This window comes from Panthera tigris, chromosome D3, assembly GCF_018350195.1.
Source record: "Panthera tigris isolate Pti1 chromosome D3, P.tigris_Pti1_mat1.1, whole genome shotgun sequence".
NCBI classification, from domain to species: Eukaryota; Metazoa; Chordata; class Mammalia; order Carnivora; family Felidae; genus Panthera; species Panthera tigris.
This window is the reverse complement of record NC_056671.1, coordinates 9827214-9852496: the sequence shown is the minus strand read 5'-3', so window position 1 is coordinate 9852496 and position 25283 is coordinate 9827214. Positions and strand designations below refer to the sequence as shown.

The window sequence follows — 25283 nt, the reverse complement described above, 5'->3', positions numbered from 1 at the left end:
CCGCATCAGCTCTCTGCTGTCAGTGCAGAGCTCACTTCAGATCCTCTGTCCCGCTGTCTCTCTCTGCCCCTCTGCTCGTTCGTGTTCTCGTTCTCTCTCTCTCTCTCTCTCTCTCTCTCTCTCTCTCTCTCTCTCTCTCTCTCTCTCTCTCTCAAATAAATAAATAAATAAATAAATAAATGAAATTTAAGGCTTTTCTATTAATGATGTTAAACTTTGTTAAAGTTGTTTGCAGAAGCTATTTGATACCAACACAAAAACTTAATACAGTCATAGGATAGGGGGAATTAAAAATACAATTTTTGTAGACGATATAATAATATACTTTGCAAAACAATCCTGTAAAATTGCTAGAAATAATGAGTTCAGGACAATTTTAGAAAACACTCTGTTGCCACAGTATTTACTGATGACCCAGCAAGAGCTCTACCCAGTATGAATAGAGTTCCAAAGCTCTTAAAGAAGTGTGTGAAGTGCCTCCATTTTAGGGCACGTAAACAAAAGGCTAAGCAAAAAATTTGGAACTTAATTTGGAAATTAATGTTGTCAATTAAGTGTATGTGTATTTTTTATAAAAGAGGGAGGCATACTCTATAAAGTGTTGTGATTTTGGCTTCAGAGTAGACAAATAGTTAAATGGAATAAGACGTAGAATCAAAATCAAGAATCAAAAAATATTTCAGGGCGCCTGGCTGGTTCAGTTGGTAGAACATGCCAACTCGATGTTGGGGTCGTGAGTTCAAGCTCCAGGTTGGGTGTAGAGATTACTTAAAAATATTTTAAAAGAATCTTTCTTTTACATGGCCATTTTCTAACTTTCTAAGGGACATCATTTGACCCATCTGAGCCTCAGGTTTCCCACCTACAAAGAATAAAAGGATAGTATCTCACACTGTTGTTTGATGATCATATGCAAGAAAGTTATGTTAGAGTTTTTATAAAAAAACAAAAACCCGAATGTTTCTTTTATATACGGTAACAGTTTTTCTTTGAAATTTGTTTAGAAAAATAAAACGTTTTAAAATATGTTTGTTTTCATTTCCCAATATTTTCATATTCTGTGCTCTTAAAAATGATTTGCTTACAGCTATCCCAGTAAAGGATTATATTTCACATGTAGACTTTCATTTTTTTTTAATTTTTTTTATTTTTTATTTTTTTATTTATTTTTGGGACAGAGAGAGACAGAGCATGAACGGGGGAGGGGCAGAGAGAGAGGGAGACACAGAATCGGAAACAGGCTCCAGGCTCCGAGCCATCAGCCCAGAGCCTGACGCGGGGCTCGAACTCACGGACCGCGAGATCGTGACCTGGCTGAAGTCGGACGCTTAACCGACTGCGCCACCCAGGCGCCCCTCACATGTAGACTTTTAAAAAGGCATTTTGTACTCTAAGGCTGAAGATGTAAATTGGACCTCAGCAGTTGATACAAAATCATTTTTCTAATATCAACCTTTGGGCCATTTCAAGTAGTTGCATGTGTTTGGGATTTAGATATTCATAATAGCTCAAAACTCTTTCGCCTGTAGAATCCAATTGGTTGGACTTTTTCTCAACAGCTTGTTATCTCTGGCAGTTCATGTGACCACAATGTCCCCTTTAGCTCTTGAATAAATGATGTAAATTTACTGTTAGTCTTTTTTTTTTTTTTTAATACTAGCTTTATTGAGATCTAACTTACATACCATAAAATCCATACCTTTTAGGTATACTGTTCACTGGTTTTTAGTATATTCAGAGTTGTGTAACCATTACCACTATCTAATTCTAGAACATTTTTATCACTCCATACCCATTAGCAGTCACACTCTTTTCTCTCCTCACCCCAGCCCCTGGCATCCATCAGTCTTTCTGTCTATATGAGTTTATCCCTGGCCTTTTCATATTTATGGAATTATATATATGTTTTTGTGACTGGCTTTTTGTTTTTAAGGTTCATCCATTTGGTAGCACAAAATGATTACTTCATTCCTTTTTATGGCTAAATTATATTCCCTTGTATGGATAGACCCCATTTTGTTGAAATTTGGATTGTTTCTCCTTTCTTGCTATTTTGCATAATGTTGCTATGAACATTCTAGTACAAGTTTTTGTGTGGGCATGTCTTCATTTCTCTTGTGTGTATACATAGGAGTAGAATGTTCGTCATATGGTAGCTATATGTTTAGCCTTTGGAGGGACTGCCCAACTGTTTTCCAAATGCATCATTTTACATTCTCATCAGTAACGTAAAATGGTTCCAATTTCTCCACATCCTCACTGACATTTATTTTCTGTTTTTTTAAAAATCTAGCCATCCTAATGGGTATGAAGTGGTATTTCATTGTGGTTTTGATTTGCACTTCCCTAATGACTAATGATGTTGAACAGCTTTTCTTGTGCTTATTGGCCATTTGTACGTCCCCCTTGGAGAAATATCTATTCAGATCCCTTGTCCATTTTTAAATTGGGTTATTTATTTACCATTAGTCTTATTAAAGTCTTTTTTTAGTCTCTGGCATGGCTTTTTCACTCACTTAAAATTGGCCCCATTTGATTAAAGTAGGACTTCACAGCACCATTTTTTTCATGAGGCTATAGCTTACATAGTGATTCTATTCTAGTCCCAACAAATCCGTAAATACGTAAATTTCTTCTGTTTCCTGTCACTGTGGAGGCTACACCATAAGTGGAAGAACTGGTGCTTGCTTTGAGGAGCTCCTTGTCTGGTCGGGAGAAGTGTTGTACGTGTGTGGAACAAGGGGAGAATGGTACACAAGGCCGTATCACTGCCTGAGCGGTGGGGAGACGAAGTGCTGTAGGATGTGAGAGAGAGGGTCATTGTGGAGTGAACTAGAAAGGAGATCCGTCCTGAGGTCTTGGGTTTAAGTTGTGCAAAATAGGTATTATTCACGTAAGTGGCCAATGTGGGGAAACCCAATGAAAAAGAGATCTGGGGCAGATGATTTGTTACGGTGCAGGTTGGAACAGCAGCATGTAGAAAATACGGTACAGTTTAGGGTATAGCTTGAGTCTGGCGTAGTGAGGACCTGGTTTACAAGGGGGATGGGAACAAGAAAGAGGAGCTTAAGAGATAGGGCTAGAATTTTACGTTTGAAAACGGAAAAGAAATGGTCATAGCGAGTACAGCTGTGCTGGTGTAGAGCCTGTGGAAAGGTTTTAACTCATTTAATTTTCACGATAACTACGTGAGGTGGGTGCTTCTCTAATCTCTACTTTGTACGTGAGGAAACGGAGAGGTTTGGTAAATTTCCCGGGGTCTCGCAGAACTGGTACAACTGGAATTCAAACCCAGAAAACCCAGAGCCGTGCCTGTCATCACCATGCTATCCTATGTTAAGAGAAAAGGCCAAAGTGTCTCCAAGTTCTAGAGCCAGTGTTTGGAGGGACAGCATCCCAGCTCTGAGTGTCTGCTAACCTTTGTTGAGTAGCAACTGTATATAAGATATTTCTCGTTAGTGGTATTTCCTGGTGATGTTAGTGAGCGTAACTCCTCTTGGAATTACCCTTTTGATAATCTGTATTGAAAAATATATGCAAAAGTTGCCATTTGAAAAACACTTTGAGAAATATGGCTATTTTTTAAAGTTTATTAAAAAATTTTTTAGACGTTTATTTAATATTGAGAGACAGAGCATGAGCAGGGGAGGGGCTGAGAGATGGGGAGACACAGAATGTGAAGCAGGCTCCATCCAGGCTCTGAGCTGTCAGCACAGAGCCTGACGTGGGGCTCGAACTCACAGACTGTGAGATCATGACCTGAGCCGAAGTTGGACACTCAACTGACTGAGCCACCCAGGTTCCCCAGAGTTTATTTATTTATTTAGAGACAGCGTGTGCATGAGTGGGGTGGGACAGAAGGAGAGGGAGGGGGAGAGAGAGAGAATCCCAGGCAGGCTCTGTGCTCTCAGCTTGGGTCCAGTGCAGGGCGTGAACCCACGAACCGTGAGATCGTGATCTGAGCCGAAACCAAGAGTCGGCTACTTAACTAACTGAGGAAAAGTATGGCTCACTATTTAAGAAGATGTGACTGTTTTCTTTTTTGTGGTCTTACGTGTGTATTCTGTCTCCTCATTGTTCCCACCAATAGGCAACAACAACAAAAGGTGTGAGTTTTGTGAAAGTCTTGTTAAGAGCCTAAAGTTTAAACTTTGAAAAGTAGGCCATCACCGTAAGGCTTATTAAACAAGCTTAATGTTTGTTTCCAAAGTCCTTGCCTCTAGCTTGGTGTATAACATTTCGGATGGTCAGTTCACAAGTCGCGCCGATCTCATAGATGCTGCTGGAAGCTCGCTTGGGCGTGGTGCTCTTGTACCAGGATTGGGTAAGACGTGTCTGTATTTCCCTGGAAAATTCAAAATTTTAGCAGTTTCTCGCAGAAAAATCTTGTCATTTCCCTGTGGTTTCTATTTTCCTTGCAAGAAAGAATTTTTTGATACTGTTTAATTTTGAGGATCAATGTAAGAAACTGCCACAGGTGAAATTCTTCCACATAAATTGCTATTGAAGATACTGTCCATTAGGTTGTATGATGGTGCCCTTAACAAATTCCCCTCAAATTCATGCTGTAAAAAAGTTTATTTTCCATGAGGAATCAGTATGCTCCTTATTGTTAGGAAATGAACGTTATGTAATATATTGGATTTTCTCTTTGCTTTGGCTCCTAGGAAGCTCATACCTAAGTTTGGGCTTGGTTACTAAGGCTCTTATTGGGTGTTAATGTTCATAAGTCCTGGTTTTGATTTAAGCCACTCAAATCCTTTTTGGAATTAAAAGGGTCACATATAAGTCCGTTACCAAGAACTGTCTGTTTCACAAGACTTACTCCATTCTCACGTAGGAGTTAAGCAAAGTAGAAATGGAGTCCTGCCTTCATGCTGATTCCTTCTAATGCTTTGCCAAACAAAGATATGGGAATTAGGGGTATGGATTGTCAGCGGTGGGGAGAATCGCCTTTGCATTCTGTAGCGGTGCTTTTGGGAAGTCTGTATACAGGCCGATGGTGACTTGACCGGTGAATACAATGTGCTCTTTGCAGGTGCCTGTTACGATACAGTGAACAACATGCTGTGGACGTGCTCAAACGATTATATCGATCAGTGGTGTAATCCTGGGAACCAGGCCTTCCATTATGTCTGCCAGAGACTTGGAGTCAGCCACATCATCACAGAGCCCAAAGGTGAAGTGCACTCATGGTCTTCTAGGAAAAGACTTTTCCTTCACGAAATAAATTAGGAGAGAGCACAGCAGTACTAGTAAGTGGGAACATAGGCCAAGCGACAAAATGTGTCAACAGCCTTCCCACTTTGAACTTAGAAACCTGACATCCTTGCTGCCTGGTTGGTTTGTGATTAAATAAACCTGTAAATAGAGGATTTGAGGTAGTCCCATAGACTTTAAATTTTTTTTTTAGTGTTTGTTTATTTTTGAGAGAGAGAGAGACCGAGCATGAGTGGGGTGGGGCAGAAAGAGAGGGAGACACAGAATCTGAAGTGGGCTTCAGGCTCTGAGCTGTCAGCACAAAGCCCAGTATGGGGCTCGAACCCACAAACCGCGAGATCAATGACCTGAGCCAAAAGATGGATGCTTAACCGATTGAACCACCCGGGCGCCCCAATCCATAGAGTTCTTTAGAGCAAACTGTTACATCACTCTGAAATTGTCAGAACCGTGGTGCAAAAAATGATGATTTGTAGTTGCCATGGGTTATTTGGTGTTTTAATGTTTTACACTGATAACTTATTTATAAACAAACTTATAATTAGATAGAATTAAGTATGTATTAATAACTTAAAAGCAAGTGGCTTCAAGGTCAGGTACAGTGGTATAGAAGAGCACATCCTCCCCCCTTACAGTAATGGTGACAGGGACATAATTACCAAGAGCAACTATTTCTAGGCTCTGGAAACTGACCAAAGGCATACACCAAATTGAGAAGCGAATCCTCATAAAACCACTGAACTTTGGGTAAGAGAAGCGGAAGTCTGTGGTATTCTCAGCTGGGATGGAAGCTCCCGTCCTCCACTGTAATTTCGGTCAGTGCAGTGACCCCCCCCCCCAGGGTGTGGCGGGTCATGTCAGTGACCCCACCGGCATGGGGCAGATCATGTCAGCCGGCAGCTTTGCTGCCGGAGGAGGCTGACTCGATTTGGAGCAGAGCGTGGAAAAGACTCCTGCCCAACCCCGGTGCCAGTAACAACACTCGTTTGCGTGGCACGCCAGCTGAGAAGACCAGTGGCTTAGCTGGCCTGAGGTTGTGGTTTTGATGAGGGCGAGCAGAGAGCCAGCGGACTAGCCAGAGATGAGCTCCTGAGATCCGGGTCGGGAGAAAGCTGCACGGGGCCTTGGTAAGCTACCTGCACATCTGCAGGTAGAAGAAGTTGGAGAGGACCCAGCGTGTTCACACAGGCCTGGCCGAGCACGAGCCTGTATATACCTGTGACGATGTGAGAGGGCCCGACAGAAATCCAGGGCAGAACTGAAAGCTGTATGAGCCTTGACGTGCTCTCCCCAAAAGAGAGACCCAGCCAGGGTGGCTGACTTACCGGCTCAAGGTGTTTGAGCACAACCTTTGACTCAGACTAGGTGACCCCTAGGAAAGCAGGCTTAAAAATAAAAACAATAATGAGAGTAAACAAGTGAAAGAAGGTAAAAACGTAGAAACAAGAATTAAAAAAAACCCAAACCAAACAAATTAGTAGCTACACACTGCAGACAAAACTCAGAAGTGGGACTTAGCAGATAAAGACTAAAGTAGCCTTTCATACATATACTGAAAGATCTAAAGGAAACCCTGTTGAAAAAGATGACTTAAGAATAGAGAATGTCAACAAATAATTTTTGAAAAAAGAACCAGTTGGAAATTCTGGATTTGAAAAGTTCAGTGACTGAAGAGAAAAAAAATCATTAAGAGGGCTCAGCATCAGGCTTGAGATGGTGGGAAAAATAAATCTGCAACTTGGACCTAGCTGGATAGAGTCTTCCTATTTGAAGAACGGAAAAGGACACTTCTGGGGACTACTGGTCAGGTATTTTATAGAATGTCCTTCGGTTTGGGTTCATCTGATGTTTTCTCACTTTTTTTTTTAAGTTTACTTTGAGAGCACGTGCATGTGAGCAGGGAAGGGGCGGGTGGGGGGGAGGGAGGGAGAGAGAGAATCCCAAGCAGGCTCCATGCTGTCCGTACAGAGCCCCAGGTGGGGCTTGATCAGCGAACCTCGAGATCATGAACTGAGCAGAAACCCGAGTCAAAGGCTGAATGGACTGAGCCACCCAGGTGCCCTGACGTTTTCTCATTGGAACTGAGGTTTTAGAGAGGAATTCCACAGAGGTGAAGTGCTTTTCTTATTACATCCTATCACAGGGTTCATAATGTCAACAGGATTTATTATTATTAACCATGTTAAAATTGATCAGTTGGTTTAAATGCCAGCTTTCTTCACTGCAAAGTTTCTGTTTTTCCCTTTCCAGTTAGAAGCCAGTCATTAAGCCCCCACTTATGGGAAGAGGAATTAGGCTCCACTTCCTGGAAGGAAAAGCATCAAAGATGGGCACCTGCGTGGCTCAGTTGGTTGGTTGTCTGACTCTTGGTTTCAGCTCAGGTCATGATCTCACAGTTGATGAGTTCAAGCCCCAAGTGGGGCTCTGCAAGGAGCCTGCTTGGGATTCTGTCTCTGCACCTCTGCCTGCCCCTCCCCGACTTGGGCTCGCTTTCTCCCCAAATAAATAAACATTAAAACAAAATCAGAATTTGTGGACATATGTTAATTATGTTAATTACCACAGTAATTAATACTTTAAGGAAGGTGATACTTTGAGGCTCTGCAGTTATCTAATCAGATTTTTTATTCTTGAGATTTGGTAATTTGTGTCTTTCTAGAATTTGTGCATTTCATCTAGGTTTAATTTTTTTTTTTAATGTTTATTTTTGAGAGAGAGAGAGAGAGAGAGAGAGAGAGAGACAGATTGTGAGTGGGGGATGGTCAAAGAGAGAGGGAGACACAGAATCTGAGGCGGGCTCCAGGCTTGAGTTGTCAGCACAGAACCCGATGCGGGGCTTGAACTCAGAAACAGTGAGATCAGACAGACCTGAGCCGAAGTCGGATGCTCAACCAACTGAGCCACCCAGGTGCCCCTAGGTTTGATTTTTTTTTAATGTTTTTATTTTTGAGAGACAGAGCATGAGTGGTGGAGGGGCATAGAGAGAGGGAGAGAGACAGAATCTGAAGCAGGCTCCAGGTTCCGAGCTGGCAGCATAGAGCCCGATGCGGAGCTCGAACCCACAAACTGTGAGATCATGACCTGAGCCAAAGATGCTTAACTGACTGAGCCCCCCAGGTGCCCCTAAGTTTTCTTATTGTTGGCATAAAGTTGATCATGCTATTTCCTTAGAATTAATTTTCATAGTCAGTGGTAATGTTTCTACTTATGTTCCTGCTTCCGGTATGTGTGTAAATTTACTAAAAACCATTGAATTGTGCACTTAAAATGGGAGAATTTTATGGTATGTAAATTGTATCTGGATAAAGCTATTGGGGGATAAAGAAACAGCAAAAAGAAGAAAAAAGTCAACTGTATATCAGTGCCTCCCTAATGATTCTCTCCAAGCCTCTTGCTTGGAGACTTTCTCTCTAGACTATATATTCACCTCCACTTGTATATCTGATCGATATCTCCAGCTTGTCAAAAACAGACTTCCTGGCTTTCCCCTTCTCCAAATCTATACCTGCTGAATCCCCTGTGTGCTAGTAGAGGGATCACTGTGCCTTCATACGCAGAGCCCGCAAATTTAGGGTCATCTAAGACTTTTTTTTGACACCTCATATCCAAATGGACACCAGCAAATCCTGTCCGGTCCTACCCTCAAGAGGTATCCCAAATCCAACCATTTTGCACCACCCGGGCTGCACTACCTCTTGCCTAGGCATTGGTTTTACTTTGCCATATTCTCATAGTGGCCCGCTCACTGGTCTTCCTGCTTCCTCCACGGTTGCCCTCCGCCCCTGTAGGCTCGTTTCTGCCCGGCAACCAGTCTCAGTGTCAGGAGTCAGGTCTGTCCCTCCTCTGCTCAGACTCATCCACCGGCTTCCCATCTAACTCAGCATAAAAATCAAAGACCTTATTTATTTGGGTAGGTCCCAGAGGCTAGCTTTCTGAAAGTCTTTGGTGAGGACGAGTAGTATTAACCCGAATTCTATTGTCCTAAAAGCAAGGGACTCAAAGACATAAAAGAGAACTGGCCCTCCAGTTAATATACAATTGAAAAGTTTAGTTTTGGCCAAGTTTACCTTCTCTTTGGTTTTCCTTGAGTCCTTCCTCATAGTCCCCAGTGCCCACCAGCCTTTAGCAACTCCAAGGTCCCCCTACCCAGGCCTGCCTCTCCCAGATTGCTGCTTTCCTGTTCCTGGTAGGCAATTAATTTCAGCTGCTTTAAGGGGGAAAAGCAGGGTTGGGTTTTTTTGTTTTGTTCTGTTTTTCACTCTGCCTGTTTAGATTACTTTCACATCCATTTCCTGAATGGCTGTGACCGTCCATGGGCTGTTTATTATTATGTAAGAGGATGCTTGTGAATGCTCACAGTTGAACTGATGGCTCTCTAGGTTGTGGGGACTGAGATAAAAATGTTGAGGTACCGTGGGAGGAGATATTTGTGGACCTGGGAGTGGGGATGCGGTGGGGGTGGTGTTCCATCACAGAGAAGTCATAGAAGGTAGATTTTACTAGATTGGTTGCAGCATGGCCTCTGAGCGGAAATGACCTGAATGCAAATCCCAGCTCTATACTTAGTATCTGTGTGACCCAGGGCGAGTTACTTAACCTCTCTGACCTTGATTGACTCCTCTACAAAACAGGGCTAAAATAGTCTAAGGTTATAACGGTATTGTAAGGTAACGCATGTAAAACATTTAGCCTGTTGTCCGGCATATAGAAAGGGCTCTCTAAGTGGTTAGTCACTTCTGCCCTTTAAAAATGGGGATTTCCTAGGGGCGCCTGGGTGGCTCAGTTAAGCGTCTGACCACCTCAGACCCTAATCAGGCCATGATCTCGCAGTTTGTGAGCTCGAGTCCCGCGTCGGGCTCTGTGCTGACCGCTCGGAGCCTGGAGCCTGCTTCAGATTCTGTGTCTACCCCTCTCTCTGCCCTTCCCGTGCTCTGTCTCTGTCTTTTAATAATAAATAAACGTTAATTTTTTTTTAAAAAATGGGGATTTCCTAGCGTTTGCATTTTCGCCCCAGCACTCTGTGGCAGGGAAAAGGATTCTCCAGAGGTAGTAGAAGAGACGGGAGCCAAGATCCTCTGTCCTAGTATGTGTGTTCCTTTCGTAAGTCAGAGTTCTGCTCCTTGGAGGCCGCCCACGGAGATGCCTTTCCTCACTGAGTTTCTTTTTCATTTTCTAGAAGAGGCTATAACCACGAATGAGGTTATAAACCAGTTACTGCACCATGTGGGTGCGATGTGCATACACCAACTCAATCTTCTTGCCACCAACCCCAATCTTCCAATCACAAGTGTCTTGGGCAAGCAGCATCCAATCGAAGCCCACCATCTTAGCAGTATTTGTGACATTATGGAGAAGGCCATGGTTAACGGAGATACTTGTATTATACGCTGTATTCTCGTTGTCTTTCAGGTAAATGCACCGTTTCGACGTAAGATAATAGAGAAAAAGAAACACAAAACTTGGTTTCAGCCAGCTAATTGCCACCAAAAGAGAAATTTAATAACATTCCCGTCTTGCATCATAACCACACTCTAATCCTGTAATTAGAATGATAATCATATTCGTTGCACTGCAGTTAATGGAGTACTGCTACATACAGTGAGCTATAGCTCACTGCAATTAATAGATGTAAAATATTTACTATAATTACACTATTACACAATAGAAGAGAGTGTGGTGAAAAATCCACCTGGATGTCTGTTCATAAGAGTATCTACTCTGTGCTTTTTTCCATAGGGATAATTTTATCCCTAGTAGAATAAGCATTTTTAGATCTACCCCTTATGTTTCCGTAGGTGGTATTTAAATTTTTCTTCAGCCCACAAACCGAAAGAAACCGAGACATCATTCGACGGTCTGGATTGCTGCTTTGGCAGTTGTTGATGGCACCAAAGGATCAAATTTGCCCTGAAATTCAGAAGGAAGTCTGTCTTGCCATCAGGTAATCATGATTTTCTTCATGCTTTCTGCAAAATGCGTCTCCTGTGCCACCCTCTACCCTCTGTACTCTACTGGCTGGTAGCCTGGAAGTCTCTGACCTCATCCCATAGTCAGGGCCTCGTGCACAGGGGATAATTTGGCCAGAGAGGGCTTGTGGCCCCACTCCCAGAGGCCCCAAGCCACATAACTATGTGTCCTCATCTTACCTTTTGGATTTTAAAAGAAAGAAACCATTTTTTTTTAACTCTTTAATTGGATATTTTGATGGTTTGCAAGTGAAGGTTCCTGTCATTTGTGGAGAGAGTGTCCCAAAGCGACTAAGAAGCCAGTCTTTTGGCAGCCGGCAGACCTGGGTTCTAGTCCTTGCTCTGCCACTTACTAGCTCGGTTTCAGGTTTCCTTTTCCTTAGCTATAAAATGGGCATAAAAATAACACCTACTATGAGAGTTTGTGAGAGCTTCATAAAATGCAAAGTACCTTTTAAATTCTGCTTAAAACCTAAAACCTTGTTAGAGAAGAGGGCAGAATATATGGGCCATTTTCTGTTTGTTATTATTTAATATTGCTTAATATTTAATATTGTTTTCCGAGTGCAATGAACTGTTATCCAGGAATATAGTTTTAATGTGACCAAGTATAATTTAGTGACCAAGGGACAACTGAATGCTTGGTCTGCAAGAACTGTGTGATAGGGGTGAACAGAGAGGGAGGGGATTTTTTTCCTTCCATAGTTGATTATGCTTTGGGTATCTTTTGTAAGTTATTTAAGTTTTTTTTTTTTTTAAACGTATGTTTATTTTTGAGAGAGAGCGTACGCGCGCGTGCTTGAGAGGGGAAGAGGCAGAGAGAGAGAGGGAGACACAGAATCCAAAGTGGGCTCCAGGCTCTGAGCTGTCAGCACAGAGCCTGACGCGGGGCCTGAACTCACAAACCACGAGATCATGACCTGAGCTGAAGTCAGACGCCCCTGTTTTCTTATTTAAATCTAGTGTCATGAGGAAACTTCTGGAGGTGATGGCTGTGTTCTGACTATGGTGATGGCTTCATGGGTATACCCATATGTCAAAACTTGTCATATTGTACACTTGAAAAGTGTTCACTTTATTGTGTGGAAACCTCACAGAAAAAAATAAGATTCTGGCACCACTTGTGATGCCCCTCTTGCCCTTTTGGAAAAGCTGAGATTTAGAAATCCCACTTCCCAAATGCGCTTTTGGGCACAGTCTGCTAATATCTACCTGGCCCGGCTACACTGACTTTTTTACAGCTCCGTTCTCTCTTACCAGTTCCATATCCAGCCTCAGACAAATTCTCATTCTGGAAACTCGCAGGAGAGGGAGCCTGTTGGTTGCTGATCAGGGAGGTGAATGGACTGTATCATGACGCTGAATTTAGGTTCAGCCACTTTGTTAGTCATGAAACTTCCCTCAGAGTTTCATGTAATCACTGGCATCTTTAACATAAGTGCAAATTAAAATATTTAGAGTTTGGATTTTCTAGAATATTTGTTGAAAAGCTTTTTGACTTTTCTGTCATTTCAGCTCTGGCTTAAATATCTTGTACCCAGGTGAAACCGAAATCAATAACTTACTTAAGCTGGTCTTAACGGAAGGTGAGAATTATCCCTGACTTCTTGAACAGCCATCCCTTTTTTTGTCCTCGAGGAACCAACTGGATTATTATGATAATAGACCTTTCTTGTTTGTTAGTATTTGTTAGTATTTTTTTTTTTCAAAGTTCACTTTTGAAAGAGAGACAGAATGCGAACGGGGGCGGGGGGCAGAGGGAGGGAGACCTAGAATCTGAAGCAGGCTCCAGGCTCTGAGCTGTCAGCACAGAGCCTGATGCGGGACTCGAACCCACAGATTGTGAGATCATGACCTGAGCCAAAGTTGGATGCTTCATCGACTGAGCCACCCAGGCGCCCCTTGTTAATTTTTTTTTTTTTTTAATGTATCTGCACGTACACCAGTGCTTCAACTAGATTGAGAGGAGAAACCCTGTTCTGTGTATCTTCAAGCCTTTATCAACCTTTTTCTTTTTAAATTTTTTTTTTTTAACGTTTATTTATTTTTGAGACAGAGAGAGAGCATGAACGGGGGAGGGTCAGAGAGAGAGGGAGACACAGAATCCGAAACAGGCTCCAGGCTCTGAGCTGTCAGCACAGAGCCCGACGCGGGGCTCGAACCCACGAACCGTGAGATCGTGACCTGAGCTGAAGTCGGACGCTTAGCCGACTGAGCCACCCAGGCGCCCCAACCTTTTTCTATCCATGCCGCTTAGCAGAAGGTGCCTGATAGTAGAGGTTTAACGTGCATTACAGATAATGACTTCTTAGGGGTTGCCAAGTCCGTTTGTTTCCTCCATACATTAAAACCCAACTTTTAAAGTTAGATCAAACAACTACAGCAAAGCTCACCCTGTCAGAGACACTCTGTGTTTATAAGCAGCATGAGTTTAAGGAATTAGAAATCCCGCTGTGTGACATATGAAGAGGCAAACTACAGCTAGATCAGGATGTGCTGGTTGAAAGAAGTCTGCTTGGTTGTGAGGTTGTTTTTGCTGCTGCTCTTTGTGAGAGTACGTGTGCCCGGCGCCCCTACCTCGTCGACAGTGTGCTCATTTGAAAACCTGTTTTAATAGCCTCAGTTTCCTAAGTGTAATCACCAGGGTCGTTCACGGAGCTCTGTTCTGTGTCAGGAGAGAGAAACAGCGGCCTCTCCCAGCTGCGGGATGTGATCTTAACCAATTTAGCTGAACAGCTTCAAAACAACCGATTTGGCAGCGAGGAGGATGAGCATTACAGGTGACCCCAGTCACGCTGTTGACTGATAGCCTTCTCTTTGTGTTTTTCTCAGTAACTAATTTACATTAAATGCGTTTGAGCAACTTAAGTCTCCTATAATATCTAATATGATAATTAGCATGTTAAGTTGAAATCACGGATCCATCAAAAGATCATATATCCCACGCTTGCCCTAAAAGGCGATGATAGCATTTTTCAGTTTTCTCGGCAAAGTACTCAGTGGAAAGAATGGATGGAACTTATTTAAACATCTTGGTGAAGGGTGCCACCCAACTCAGTGGGCTACGGGAGAGGGCCAGGGTGAGGGTGTGGGTGAGCTGGGAAGGGGAGGAAGGTGTTGGTTTTCTTTGCCGTTTATAAAAGTAGTCAGACTATGTCCTTGGTTACCGTTTTGTTTCTTAAGTTGGATTTAGATAGTACACCTAGTTGTTAGCATTGTTGCTGAGGAAGATGATATACTTACAGAGCCAGTGAATTTTGTATCTCCTGTTTGTCATCTCATTCCAATTGTGTAAAATTTATCCTTTTATTATTAAACCATACGTATCTTATTGTGACATTTTTCCTGCATTTTAAAGACTAAATGATGAACTTTTACACTACATTCTGAAGATTGTTGTACGGGAATCCTGTATCTTAATCACCAAGTGCCAAACTGTCTCTAAAGAGGATTTTCAAAAACTCCTTTCGACTGTGCCTGTAAGTAAAAATGTGTTTAATGAAGCCAAATGGTATCAAGTGTCCCTGTTTTCATGTTACTGTATCGAGGTGTGTGTGTGTGTGTGTGTGTGTGTGTACACGCTGACGTAACGCACTCTCCAAGGCAGTCTTAATTGACGGAGTCAGTGGGTGACTGTGTTTGTCCTGGAAATACAGAACCAAACAAACCCACTTGGATCGCTTTCTCTAAGATTTTATTCCCCCTGCTTTTAAATGTCTTGATGCAGTGAATCGTTTGACTGAATTTGGATGTTTTCGTTTTGTTTACATAGTGAGGATTGTCCTCCCTGTTAACTGTTAATGTAGTATCGTTTTCTAAAACGTCACGGTTCCCCAGAGACTAGAAAGAACCTAGAGATTCTTTCAAGGTTCTGGTGGACTCTTTTCTAGTGGAAATTCATGAGAGGGGGAGAGGGTGGGAGAAATTCAAGTAAGTATCTGAGTGACTAGTGCGAATTAGGCAGCAGAAGGCAGAAAGGTGAATGTGTCAAATGACATATCAAAAGTCATGTGGAAATAAGTCACCTGAGAAACTAACCTGGTCTGTTTTCTGTACTTTCTCTTCTGCTTCCCTTGTCCAACCCTTATAAACATGAGGATGACATGAACCCTTTTTGCTGTAAGGTGTAGATCATTTAAATGCCCTTATTTGTATTAAAGGCTGCATCCTCCTGCCTGCGCTATCTGATGGCAGTTCAGAACCACCTTCTCAGTAACACTATTTTGATTAAACCCGATGAGAACGAGGACAGTGACAGCTCCTTGCAGGGAGAGACATTGAAGGTACAGGTAAACACCAAGCTTTCTTCTAACGATGCTTTCTACCCAGTGTGTAAAGGGCAGCTCGACTGGCTAACTCTGTGTATTACGATGTCACATTTCACCCTGTGGCTCTATTGTTGTGAGAGGTAATATTAGGTCACTCATCTCATAGGTTTTTATGTCCTTGCACAGTGGTTACCATATTTGTGACACTCTCATAACGTGTCTCCATGTGCTCGTGTCACTCTTCTTGTGCCTTGGTTATTTCATCCTTTTTTAAAGGACTATAAAGTATTGCGCTTACAAGTGATCTCGTACACATCTGAAATCTATGCATATAGAGATAAAATAATCCAACATTTGAAATAATTTTGACTTTGCGGCTGGTTTATTACATTCTCTCCATTCAAATAACTTAAAAAGGTGGTAATTTTCTCACAACCTTTATATTGAATAATTTCTAAACCTACGGTTCATTTCATTCTCTGTAATTATTTTTAAGTTAGCTTCTATGTAAACTCAATAATTTGTTCCCACATGGCAATTTATAGCAATCCAAAGATTTTTTTTTATAGCAGTGGTGGTTATAATTTTGACAGATGCTGGAGGCTGTTGCTTGCATTGTTGTGTAGAATTTCTTCTCTGTGAGAGAATCAGAGAAATCGATAAGAACTTGGTTCTTCTCTAACGTGTTGACTGAAACACAGTGAGAAATTTACCGAGGAAGCGATAGAGATAAAAGCCATTATGCTTCGCCCTTTTCTTACTGCTTTATGCGCTCATACTCTACAACCCATACACTTGTGAATTCTTGAGTTGATCTCACTGTATAATCAGTTTTTAAATAGGCAAAAATGCAGGAATTAATCATTTAAATTGCTGATACTGTTGATTAACTTTTCTTGCCTTAGTTTCTCAGTGAAAAAGGACACTAAGTCTCCCTTGCGAGGTTCTGTGAGGCTCAGAGGAGGAGGCATGCTAACCGCACGCACTGTGCGGCCACAGGGGGCGCCGTCAGCACATGGCAGCTGATGGGATCCGTGTGACTTAAACCCTGGTTTAGCCTGTCAGTTCAGAATTCCTTTTCTCTTCATGATAAAAACATCTTAATAATTGCAAAGAAGGCCCCAGAAAAGTCCCAACAATGGAAGCAAGTGTTTTCTATTTGAAAGGCTAAATTCTGTAAATTCTTTAATTAATCCACGGAGAGAAATACTCTTGGTAAAGGCAGAAGAGGCAGAGTTATCCAGTATCTCTGGGAAAAATGAAAAACCCAGATTTCACCTAGAAGGTTAGGTTGGTTGTATTTTTTCTTAACAGAAAATAATTGTAAGCTAAACACTTGTGTGATTTTAACGAGTGCTTTTTAACACACGATTTAGTATTTGTATGCCCACGAACTCTCTAATAGTTAATTTTAATGTTCGATAGCTTGTAACTGCCTGCTACTTCAATTGAATTTTTAACTTGCCTGTTTTCAAGTGTGATGGTTTACAACATTAAGTAAAAAGGTCACTTGTACTGTTTCAGAATGTTGTGTTTTTGTCTCATTTTATTCACCGCCTCTACACGCGCCTTTTACTGTTCTGTTTTTCTCTTTAGCTACCCTCATACCACCCAAGGCAATCTTCCACCTGGACAGTTTCTGGGCTGGCCACCGGGAGCTCTCTTGTGCTGGAGGGGATGGGAGAAATGCCTTTTCTCCCAGGGACTCGGTGTGCTCCCCGTGAAATACTGCGTATTTCTGTCAGCACTCCAGACCTTAGCCTCCCAAATCAAATTGCTACTTGCCATCCTAGCGGAACTTCCTGCTTTGGGCTGATTCTGGCCACCTCATTATTTCGTTTGGAAATGCATCATTAAATACATCATTTCGTGTTGTCGTTGTGAGTGTATGTTCGTCCCAAAGCCTAAAAATAATATTGTGATATTTTCTACCTAGGAGCTAAAGGTCAGTATTTTGGCTCTTGCCACCCAAATCCTGACTGGATGTGATGAAGTGTTGGAAATGCTACAGCAGGTCACAACTGCCCTCATAAATAGTGACCTAGCTGACCGTGAGCAGAGGTGAGGAAATGGGTCGTGAGCTGTGGCCTGCTGCCCTTCAGGAAGCAGAATTGCTTATGAAAGCAAGATCTCTTAGAACAGAACATCAAATGTTCATTTAATATAGAGGGATTTTTGTGAGACTAGGTTGAAATGGCAACTGTGTTCAATGCCAAGTGCAATCGAACTCTTTAATGGTGCTTTTAGGTGAGACTGGGCTGCCAGCCAGAGTCTGAGGGGGCGGCGAGGCTCTGGTGCACAGCCTCCCCGCCGACATTCGGGTCTGCCACCATCATCGCCCCCAAACTGGCCTTTCCTTCCATCATCTAGCTCAGCGGCACATGCACTTGGTGTCCTCGTGATAAGTACTTTAGACAGCCAGGTGACTTAGTGACACAGAAGATTAACTGCCATGCGAAAGATGACGCTGACATAATGTCTTAAAATTTTACTGTGATTTTACTTCTTCAAGTATAGGAGTGACCTCTGTAGAGGGTAATCTTCTCTCTCCCAGTAATAAAGCTCTTTCTTAGCCCTCCCCATGAAAATTTCTGCTAATGGTTTGCCGTTACATCTGTGTGTGATAATGATTTTAATGTTAGAGATGCTGATCCAAAACAACCCCTCAGTGTAATTTTTCCTCTGGTAACCCTGTCTGTCCCCATGTCCCTTGTTTCCTGCCCATTCCCAGAGAGTTGGTGGCCACATTGGAACTGGGGGCAGTATAACCCAGATAGGCATTGCACGAGGGCTTGTTAAGTCGTATGGGGCCCCTTGCTGGGGCTTGTGGTACAGATTTGGCCTCCTCACCCCCCACCTGCCCCCCGCCTGCCAGGGAGGAGAGAGAGTCTGAGAGCCTGGGAGATGGGAGGTCTGTTTCTTGTTCCAACCCCAGTACCCCAAGTAGCCTCAGAGAATTTCTATAACCCACGTCTTTCTTTGGGTGAGTCAAATACCTTAATTCTTCTGGCAGAGGATTGGGATATTAAGAATGTGATTTTAGGTAATCATTTTACAATATATACATCTATCAAATAATTGTTATACACCTTAAATTTATACACTGTTCTGTCTCAATAAAATGGGGGGATGTGATTTTAAAGACAAAAGAAAAATCTGTGTTGTAGCTAGTTACTTTCTCTCTGTCGGAGACTGCATACAGCACAGCGATCTAAAGTTCCAGTGCCAAGGCAACTCTGCCTGTGGTAACTACCTAGAGTAGCCGTCTGCATGTTAGAACCCACTGATAAAGTGCTTCCGAGGTGCTGTGATACGCACCGTGTCAACTCAGGTTGACAGTGAAATCTCTTACTTGGTTTCTGTTCTCTCCCTCTCCCTCAGTGGTAGAAGGTGGGAGATTTGTGGACCAAACTGCCGTAGCTAGAAGTGCTTAAGCAGTTCAAGGAAATGCAGTTTAAGAGAATTTGCCAGATAAAGAGGACGGTTGCTTCTTCACGTGATTAGGAATTGCTTAAGCCATTGTTTTCTTGAACTTTTTGTAGGTTAAAAGGCTTGGAACAAGTTACTAAGGCTACTATGCTTGGTCACCTTCTTCCAGTGTTACTGACTTCCCTGATGCATCCAAATTTACAGACTCTGACCATGGCCGATGCCCTGATGCCTCAGCTGGTCCAGTTGGTACTCTATACCAGTCAGGTACGGTCCCTGGTGTGCCAAAGTGAGCTGCTCTTCGGCCCGCCCACCTCTCGCGTTGCGGCTGTATTTATTGAAGGCAGAGTAAACATGGCCATGTCTTTCAGAAGCCAAGGGAAATAATAGTGGAATGAAGGAAAACATAATAAAAAAGAAACCGAAATATTAAGGAGAAACGTTTTGTTTGACTAAATTACTTACTGCGATCTTCTAGCAAGTGTTGATCACTGGTCAGCTGTGAAAATGCTAATCTGCAATGCTATGGAGATCCTACCATTGTATTCAGCCTCCTGAGGCCTTGCGGGCTATCGGTGACTGATAGAAAGGATATGTGCCATGACAGCATTAAATAAAATGATATTGAGTGGTCTAAGTCGCAAAGCATTTCTTCGTGAAGGAGGACAGACTAGGATTGTAAAAAGATGACTTAAGTGAGAATTCTAAATTTGGCTGTAGTACCATCCAGATAACTGACAGTAAGCACTTTAAGACATGATGATGGTTTTGTGTTTCAGACGGCTTTGCTGCTTAAAACCCAGTGTCCGGTTTTTGCCGAGGTGGGCTGTTCCCCATGTGGTGCATCAGACCAGAAGGGCAGGCTGTTCCCCGATCAGAGGTGAAAGATGCTGCTTCCTTGCTGGAACCCCTGCCTTGTTTTCTTCTGGTGAAAGCCTCGTTCTCCTTTTACGACACTGAATTCTAGCAAGGATTTTGTAACTGGGAAAAGAGACTTTAGGGTCACGTTTTCCAGATAATTCTAGAATTGCTTTATAGATTTATAGGATCAGGTGAGAATAAATTCCCCACAGATCAAGAGATTAAAGATTGACAGGCTCTCCTATACCAACGATGGCAATGTAAAATACTATGACTTTGGCAAATAGGTTGACAGTTTCTTAAAAAGTTAAGTGTACACCTGCCACATGACCTAGCTATTCCACTTCTAGGTATTTACACAAGAAAAAGGAAAGCATAGCTTCTTACAAAGACTTGTATATGAAGGTTCATAACAGCCTTACTTGGAGGAGCCCAACACGAGAAACAGCCCTAATGTCTATCAACGGGGGAAGGGATAAATGAGTTGCAGAGTATTAGAATATTCCTACGACGGAATCCTACCCAGCAATAAAAGTGAATGAATGGTTGATACATGCGACAATAGGAACGATTTCAGAATCCTTATGCTGCGCAAAAGAAGCCAGATCCCCTCAAAAAGAACATGCCATATGATTCCCTAGATAGGAAACTATAGACGATGTAAACTCATTTCTAGTGATAGAAAGCAAAAAATGATTGCCTGGATTACCAAGCGAAGGAAGGAAACTTCACTAGTATATACCTATGTCCAAACTTACCAAGTTGTACACTTTAAATATGGGCAGTTGATTACGTGTCAGTTACACCTATCAGAGCAGTCTTCAACAATGCCAATCAGAAAAGGGCGACTTTGCAGGTTTCTCTAGAAGAGCGTGGTATCCAGTGCAGCTTTGCGTAGTGACGCAACTTTGCCCCCGTGCTGTCCGGGATCATCAGCCATAGCCACACGCTGTTCATGATGGACTTGTGGTGTCGCTCATGTGATCAAGAAGCTGAATCTTAAATTGTTTTCAGTTCAGATTCTGTCTACCTGGCCACACTTGACTCCGTGGCCACCACATTGCTAGTGCAGAGCTGAAAGAAGAGTGTTAATTTCACAAGAGCCAAGTATAGGTCTTAGGAGTTTGTAGACCACAGCCTTGGGCTGCAAAGTCCTCGAGGGTTTAATTACAGTAGACAAGAGGACTTTGAAGGCATTCTTCTTTAGCAAAAATTAAAGTAAAAAGTCAGGTAGACTCATGGAGTTTTCAACAATTGACATTTAGATATCAACAAAAGGAACCTTGATAGGATACTAATCCTGTGGGATTTGGAAAGTGACCAATCTTAAGGGTCCTTTATAGCATTTTTTTTTTTTTTTTTTTTTTTTTTTTTTAAAGTAACTTGAGAGTTGGTGAGGTCCTCTCCTGGGCTCTCCTCCTTGAAAAGAGAGGGGGAAATGCAAGTATCTTCTCTAGCGACAACAACAAAAGAGCCTTAAACATAGGAGCTTTTACAGTGCTTCTGATCGCCACTGATACCTAGCATTGAAAAGCTATGAGGTTGTCAGACTGCATGATGTGGAAAAGGAAAGCGACATTCCTTAACCTTTTGTATTTTACCATGTGTACCTCTTCTTTTTCCTCTCCCCGCTGCTAAGCTAAATCCCTTTGTCTGTGTCTGGTTTTAGGATGCTGGAAGAGAAGGAAGAGCCAGGCTTTCTCACTGGTTTAAAGATTCCTGCTCCATGGGCTGCTGGAAAGACCGTGGAAACCGTCCACCCTGTCAGAGACAACTATAAATTTAAAGAAACTGTCCACATCCCAGGAGCTCGCTGCTTGTACCTTAGATTTGATAGTAGATGTTCTTCACAGTATGACTATGACAAAGTAAGCAAGACTGGCTTAGTATTGGTTCCACCGCCAATAGGCTGGTTTCTTAGATGCTTCTTATTTTTCTTTGCTCCTGGTCACCATTCCCGACTTATTTCTGTCTGCAGATGTCTCTTTGGAAAACTTTAAGATACGCCTTGAAGGGTAGTGGTTGGGGAAATAACCAGCATGTCTGTGTTCGAAGAACAGTGTGTTCACAACATGTTGAAAGTGCACTTTCGTAAGCTTTTCAGAGTTTAGATCTGAGAGTCAAAGGAAGTTTTCTTTTGCCTATTGCTTACCTACTGCCTTCCTCCGGTGCTCGGAATTCCTGTGGACAGGTGATTTGCATTCGTCTAGAAAGATCGTACTGCCCGATTCTGGGGCTTCTCACGTATTCTTTGGGAGAAGATGGCCTTTTAGAAGAGTTTCAGATGTGCTAGGATCTGTTTTCTTTTTATTATTTGTTCTTTGTTGTCAGTACCTCAGGGCCCACATAGATTTTGAGGAAGAGTAGTTTCTGACGTGTAGTGGCTTGATAATTTTAAGTGGAAGGAAACATTTGAGGGGTTTGAAGTGTTTTCTTCTGTTTATGTGGTTGTGTTGCAAACCATCATGTTGAACTTCTGAGGAAAGAGGAATGTGACTGTGACGTGTAACCTCATAAAAGAACAACCGAATGGTTATCTACTAGCTTTGTACGTACGCAGGACTATTTTTATGTAGTTGTATGTAGATTGTTAGCTCCTCTGTAGAGTGTTAGGGTGAAAGGTCTTAAATCCTTCCAGGGGAGATTTTTAGGTTAAATAATAAAGGACTTCTTAACTGTATGTACTCTGAGGTGGTGAAACCCATCACTGAGCAAATGATAGGGGCCCCTTCCCCCTTATCTTTTAGGATAGTGAAAACTGTCAGGTGTCGGGAGGGGCTTAAGATACGTCTCCAAAACTCAGGTTAGCTGGAAGCAGAAGAATTTAGAAAATGGTCTTTCATGGGCCTTTCAAAAAAGAAACGTCTTGCCATCAGCCTGCCCCACTTCGTGGCTCCTGACATCAGCTACCCCCATTTCCTAGATTCAGGTGATAGGACTGTTGAAAATAGAAATGGAGAGGTTGCCATATCAGTCGGTGTCATTTTGTTTCTCCTTTAAAACCAGTGATTCGCATCCTCTGACCTACGCTAACCAACACCTGCGGTAGACGTTTAGCGTTAAATGTGGAGGCACAGGGAGGCTTCCTACACAGATAAAAGGAACATTTACTTTTCCAGTGGTCCCTGGTTGGTATCAGCAAAAGGTCCAAAAGGGTAAGAAAGCACAACATGATAAGTGTCAGGGGCTAAAAATGTAGCCTCTAGATCCAAACTGAGCTCTCCTGTGCAGTCAGAGGTGGTCAGAGTGCACATGAGAAGACAGGAGTTGGAGTTTACGGAAACCAGAGCTTCATTCTTCCCAGGGAAGTATTTGAATGCCAAGGGACCTCTAAATATCTCTCCTGCATATTAGAAAGTTGGTTAATTGCACATAAATGAATAACCTTTATTGCGGAAAAGTACTGATCCATGAAAACTGACCCAAGAAGCAGCAGCGCCTTTTCTGGCCTAAATTTATGTCATTTTCTTTTTACCCCATTAAGCAACATTCAAAGGATGTATGGCTTATTTTCAATTTGTTGCGTTTTTAAAAATCCTCATGCATTGAGTTTTTGGGTTTTGTGTTGTTTTTTTGTTTTTTGCCTTTATTTCGTTGTGTTAGATATAACCGTCTTTCCATCTGTATTTGCTCACTTTATTAATTTGGGGGAGGACTTCAGGGGGCAAACCATACCAGTTATTAATGAGTTATACGTCATTACTTAGCATTAAAATAACTACTTAAAAATATGTGTAATAGCTGAGTAGACCTATGTTAATGTGAGGTCCCCAGGCAGTTAAATTGTGGCAATACCTGTTGCATCCAAACTAGTATCAGTTATACCTTAAAAAATCAGGGAATATTCTACTGTAATGACATCAGTGCCTGGTTATGAATGTATTTTTAAACAAACACTTTTTTGCAGCCTTTTTATTTGTAGATGTTGTTTTTGTTTTTCTTTTACAGTCTAACAGTATATTTTCTGTTTTGAAGTTGGTGATATATGCGGGGCCTAACACAAACAGTAGGAAGGTTGCTGAGTATGGAGGCAACACACTGGGATATGGCAGCCGTAGTGTCTTAGGAACTGGCTGGCCCAAAGACTTGGTGAAGGTATGGTATCCAGTCAGATTCACTTCCTCGAAAAGAAAACTGAACTCCCGTTCCTTCCAGGCCCGAGTATTAACTCTAATTCCAGAAAAAGAAAAAAAAAAAAAAAAAAGGTCTGTGGGTGCTTTTGTTGAGCTGGAGCCATCTTGCCGGGTCTGTAAACTCACTGCCTCATTCAGAATGACCATCCTTGTAGGGCATTGTCAGACCCCTGTTGGCTCCAGAACTGGCATCTGTTCCCCAGGTTACTCCAGGGACTGAGGTGCCCACGGCATTTCCTTCCCTGTCCATTAGATGAAGGCCTGCTAGTTCTCTCAGCTTGCTTGTCTGCACTCTCCCGTGATGGGCACCCTAGGTTAAAAATGTGGAATCCGTGTTTTCGAATGAATTTGGGCCTTTGGAGCAACAGTAATGATCCTTCTCAGATGGATGAGATTCCAGTCATGCTTTGTAATTTGGGCCCTGGAACTACAACAGATCTACGTAGGCTATGAATATGAGCTGAAATGCCCACTAAAACCTGAAAACCTCTCCAAAGTCTGTTCTGGAAGCTTGTGTCTCGTGTGCGTTACCTACCCTCTTTAATTCAGCGGTAGATAGCAAGTTATGTCCAGGGGTGTAGTTTGGATGCATCCAAATCTGCATCGGCACGACACTTTTAATCGTTCTCTCATTTCCTATGTTTTGTTCATTACTCGTGGTGTTGGTTCCGCAATACAGAGCAAGGTCTCGCAGCACTCTGTTCTTCAAGATCCAGGCCGTTTGCCTGCCTTCCCGGCACAAGTGAGGTGGTGGGGAGGGGGGAGGGCAGAAAGAATAGAAGTCTTGAGGAATCGATTGAAATTATGGTCAAGATTTAATCTATACTCCGATCCTGCTATTGGGTGATCGTGGCCCGTTTCCCAGATGCCTCGTCCCCAGACTACCTGGTCAGGAGAGACCCCCGGAAGGCTGGTGTCCAGAGGAGAGAGGGGATGGAGTTTGAGTCAAACGTGCGATTGAGAAAAGGAGTGAATTATTGCTGTGGCCCTTTTGAAAGTAAATCTCTGAAATTCATTGCTCTCTTGAAAATCATGTGTCTTTTTTTTTTTTTTAAAGTGTATTTTCCCCCCCTTAAATTTTAAGGTGGAAGGAGATACAGTCACCTTCTCCTTTGAAATGAGAAGTGGCCGTGAACACAACACTCCCGATAAAGCTATGTGGGGCTTTGCTTGCACAGTTCGCGCTCAGGTACTGGAACCTAACCACCGCTGTGGGCGTAATGTACTTTCTCCTGTGTGCCTTGCTTACAGACGTCATATTTGCCCCGGAGACCGGGCAAAATATGAGCTGTTTCATCCATCTCTTCCATTGGGCAGTAGTAGACTACTTTCATAAGTAGTAGTCTTGTGGACTAAAACTAGCTGTGACCTAAAATCCGTTTAGCGGCACAGAAAGAACCCACTGC

General features: G+C 42.6%; 1 protein-coding gene across 6 annotated transcripts in view; it reads left to right on the top strand.

Annotated features, from left to right (window-relative positions):
* HECTD4 (HECT domain E3 ubiquitin protein ligase 4) overlaps positions 1-25283 on the top strand; it is a 189978-nt gene that overhangs the window by 88080 nt on the left and 76615 nt on the right. For 2 of the 6 annotated variants that reach the window (XM_042962743.1, XM_042962742.1), the window contains exons 10-23: positions 4211-4324; positions 5039-5179; positions 10397-10629; positions 11016-11161; positions 12702-12772; positions 13861-13966; positions 14545-14665; positions 15347-15475; positions 17391-17515; positions 18997-19150; positions 19663-19763; positions 21414-21612; positions 23693-23839; positions 24962-25066. In XM_042962743.1, coding sequence (XP_042818677.1) covers positions 4211-4324; positions 5039-5179; positions 10397-10629; positions 11016-11161; positions 12702-12772; positions 13861-13966; positions 14545-14665; positions 15347-15475; positions 17391-17515; positions 18997-19150; positions 19663-19763; positions 21414-21612; positions 23693-23839; positions 24962-25066 — 1892 coding nt within the window. The remainder of the gene's footprint in view (positions 1-4210; positions 4325-5038; positions 5180-10396; positions 10630-11015; positions 11162-12701; positions 12773-13860; positions 13967-14544; positions 14666-15346; positions 15476-17390; positions 17516-18996; positions 19151-19662; positions 19764-21413; positions 21613-23692; positions 23840-24961; positions 25067-25283) is intronic. The other 4 variants (XM_042962746.1, XM_042962744.1, XM_042962745.1 and 1 more) reach the window with 4 other exon arrangements.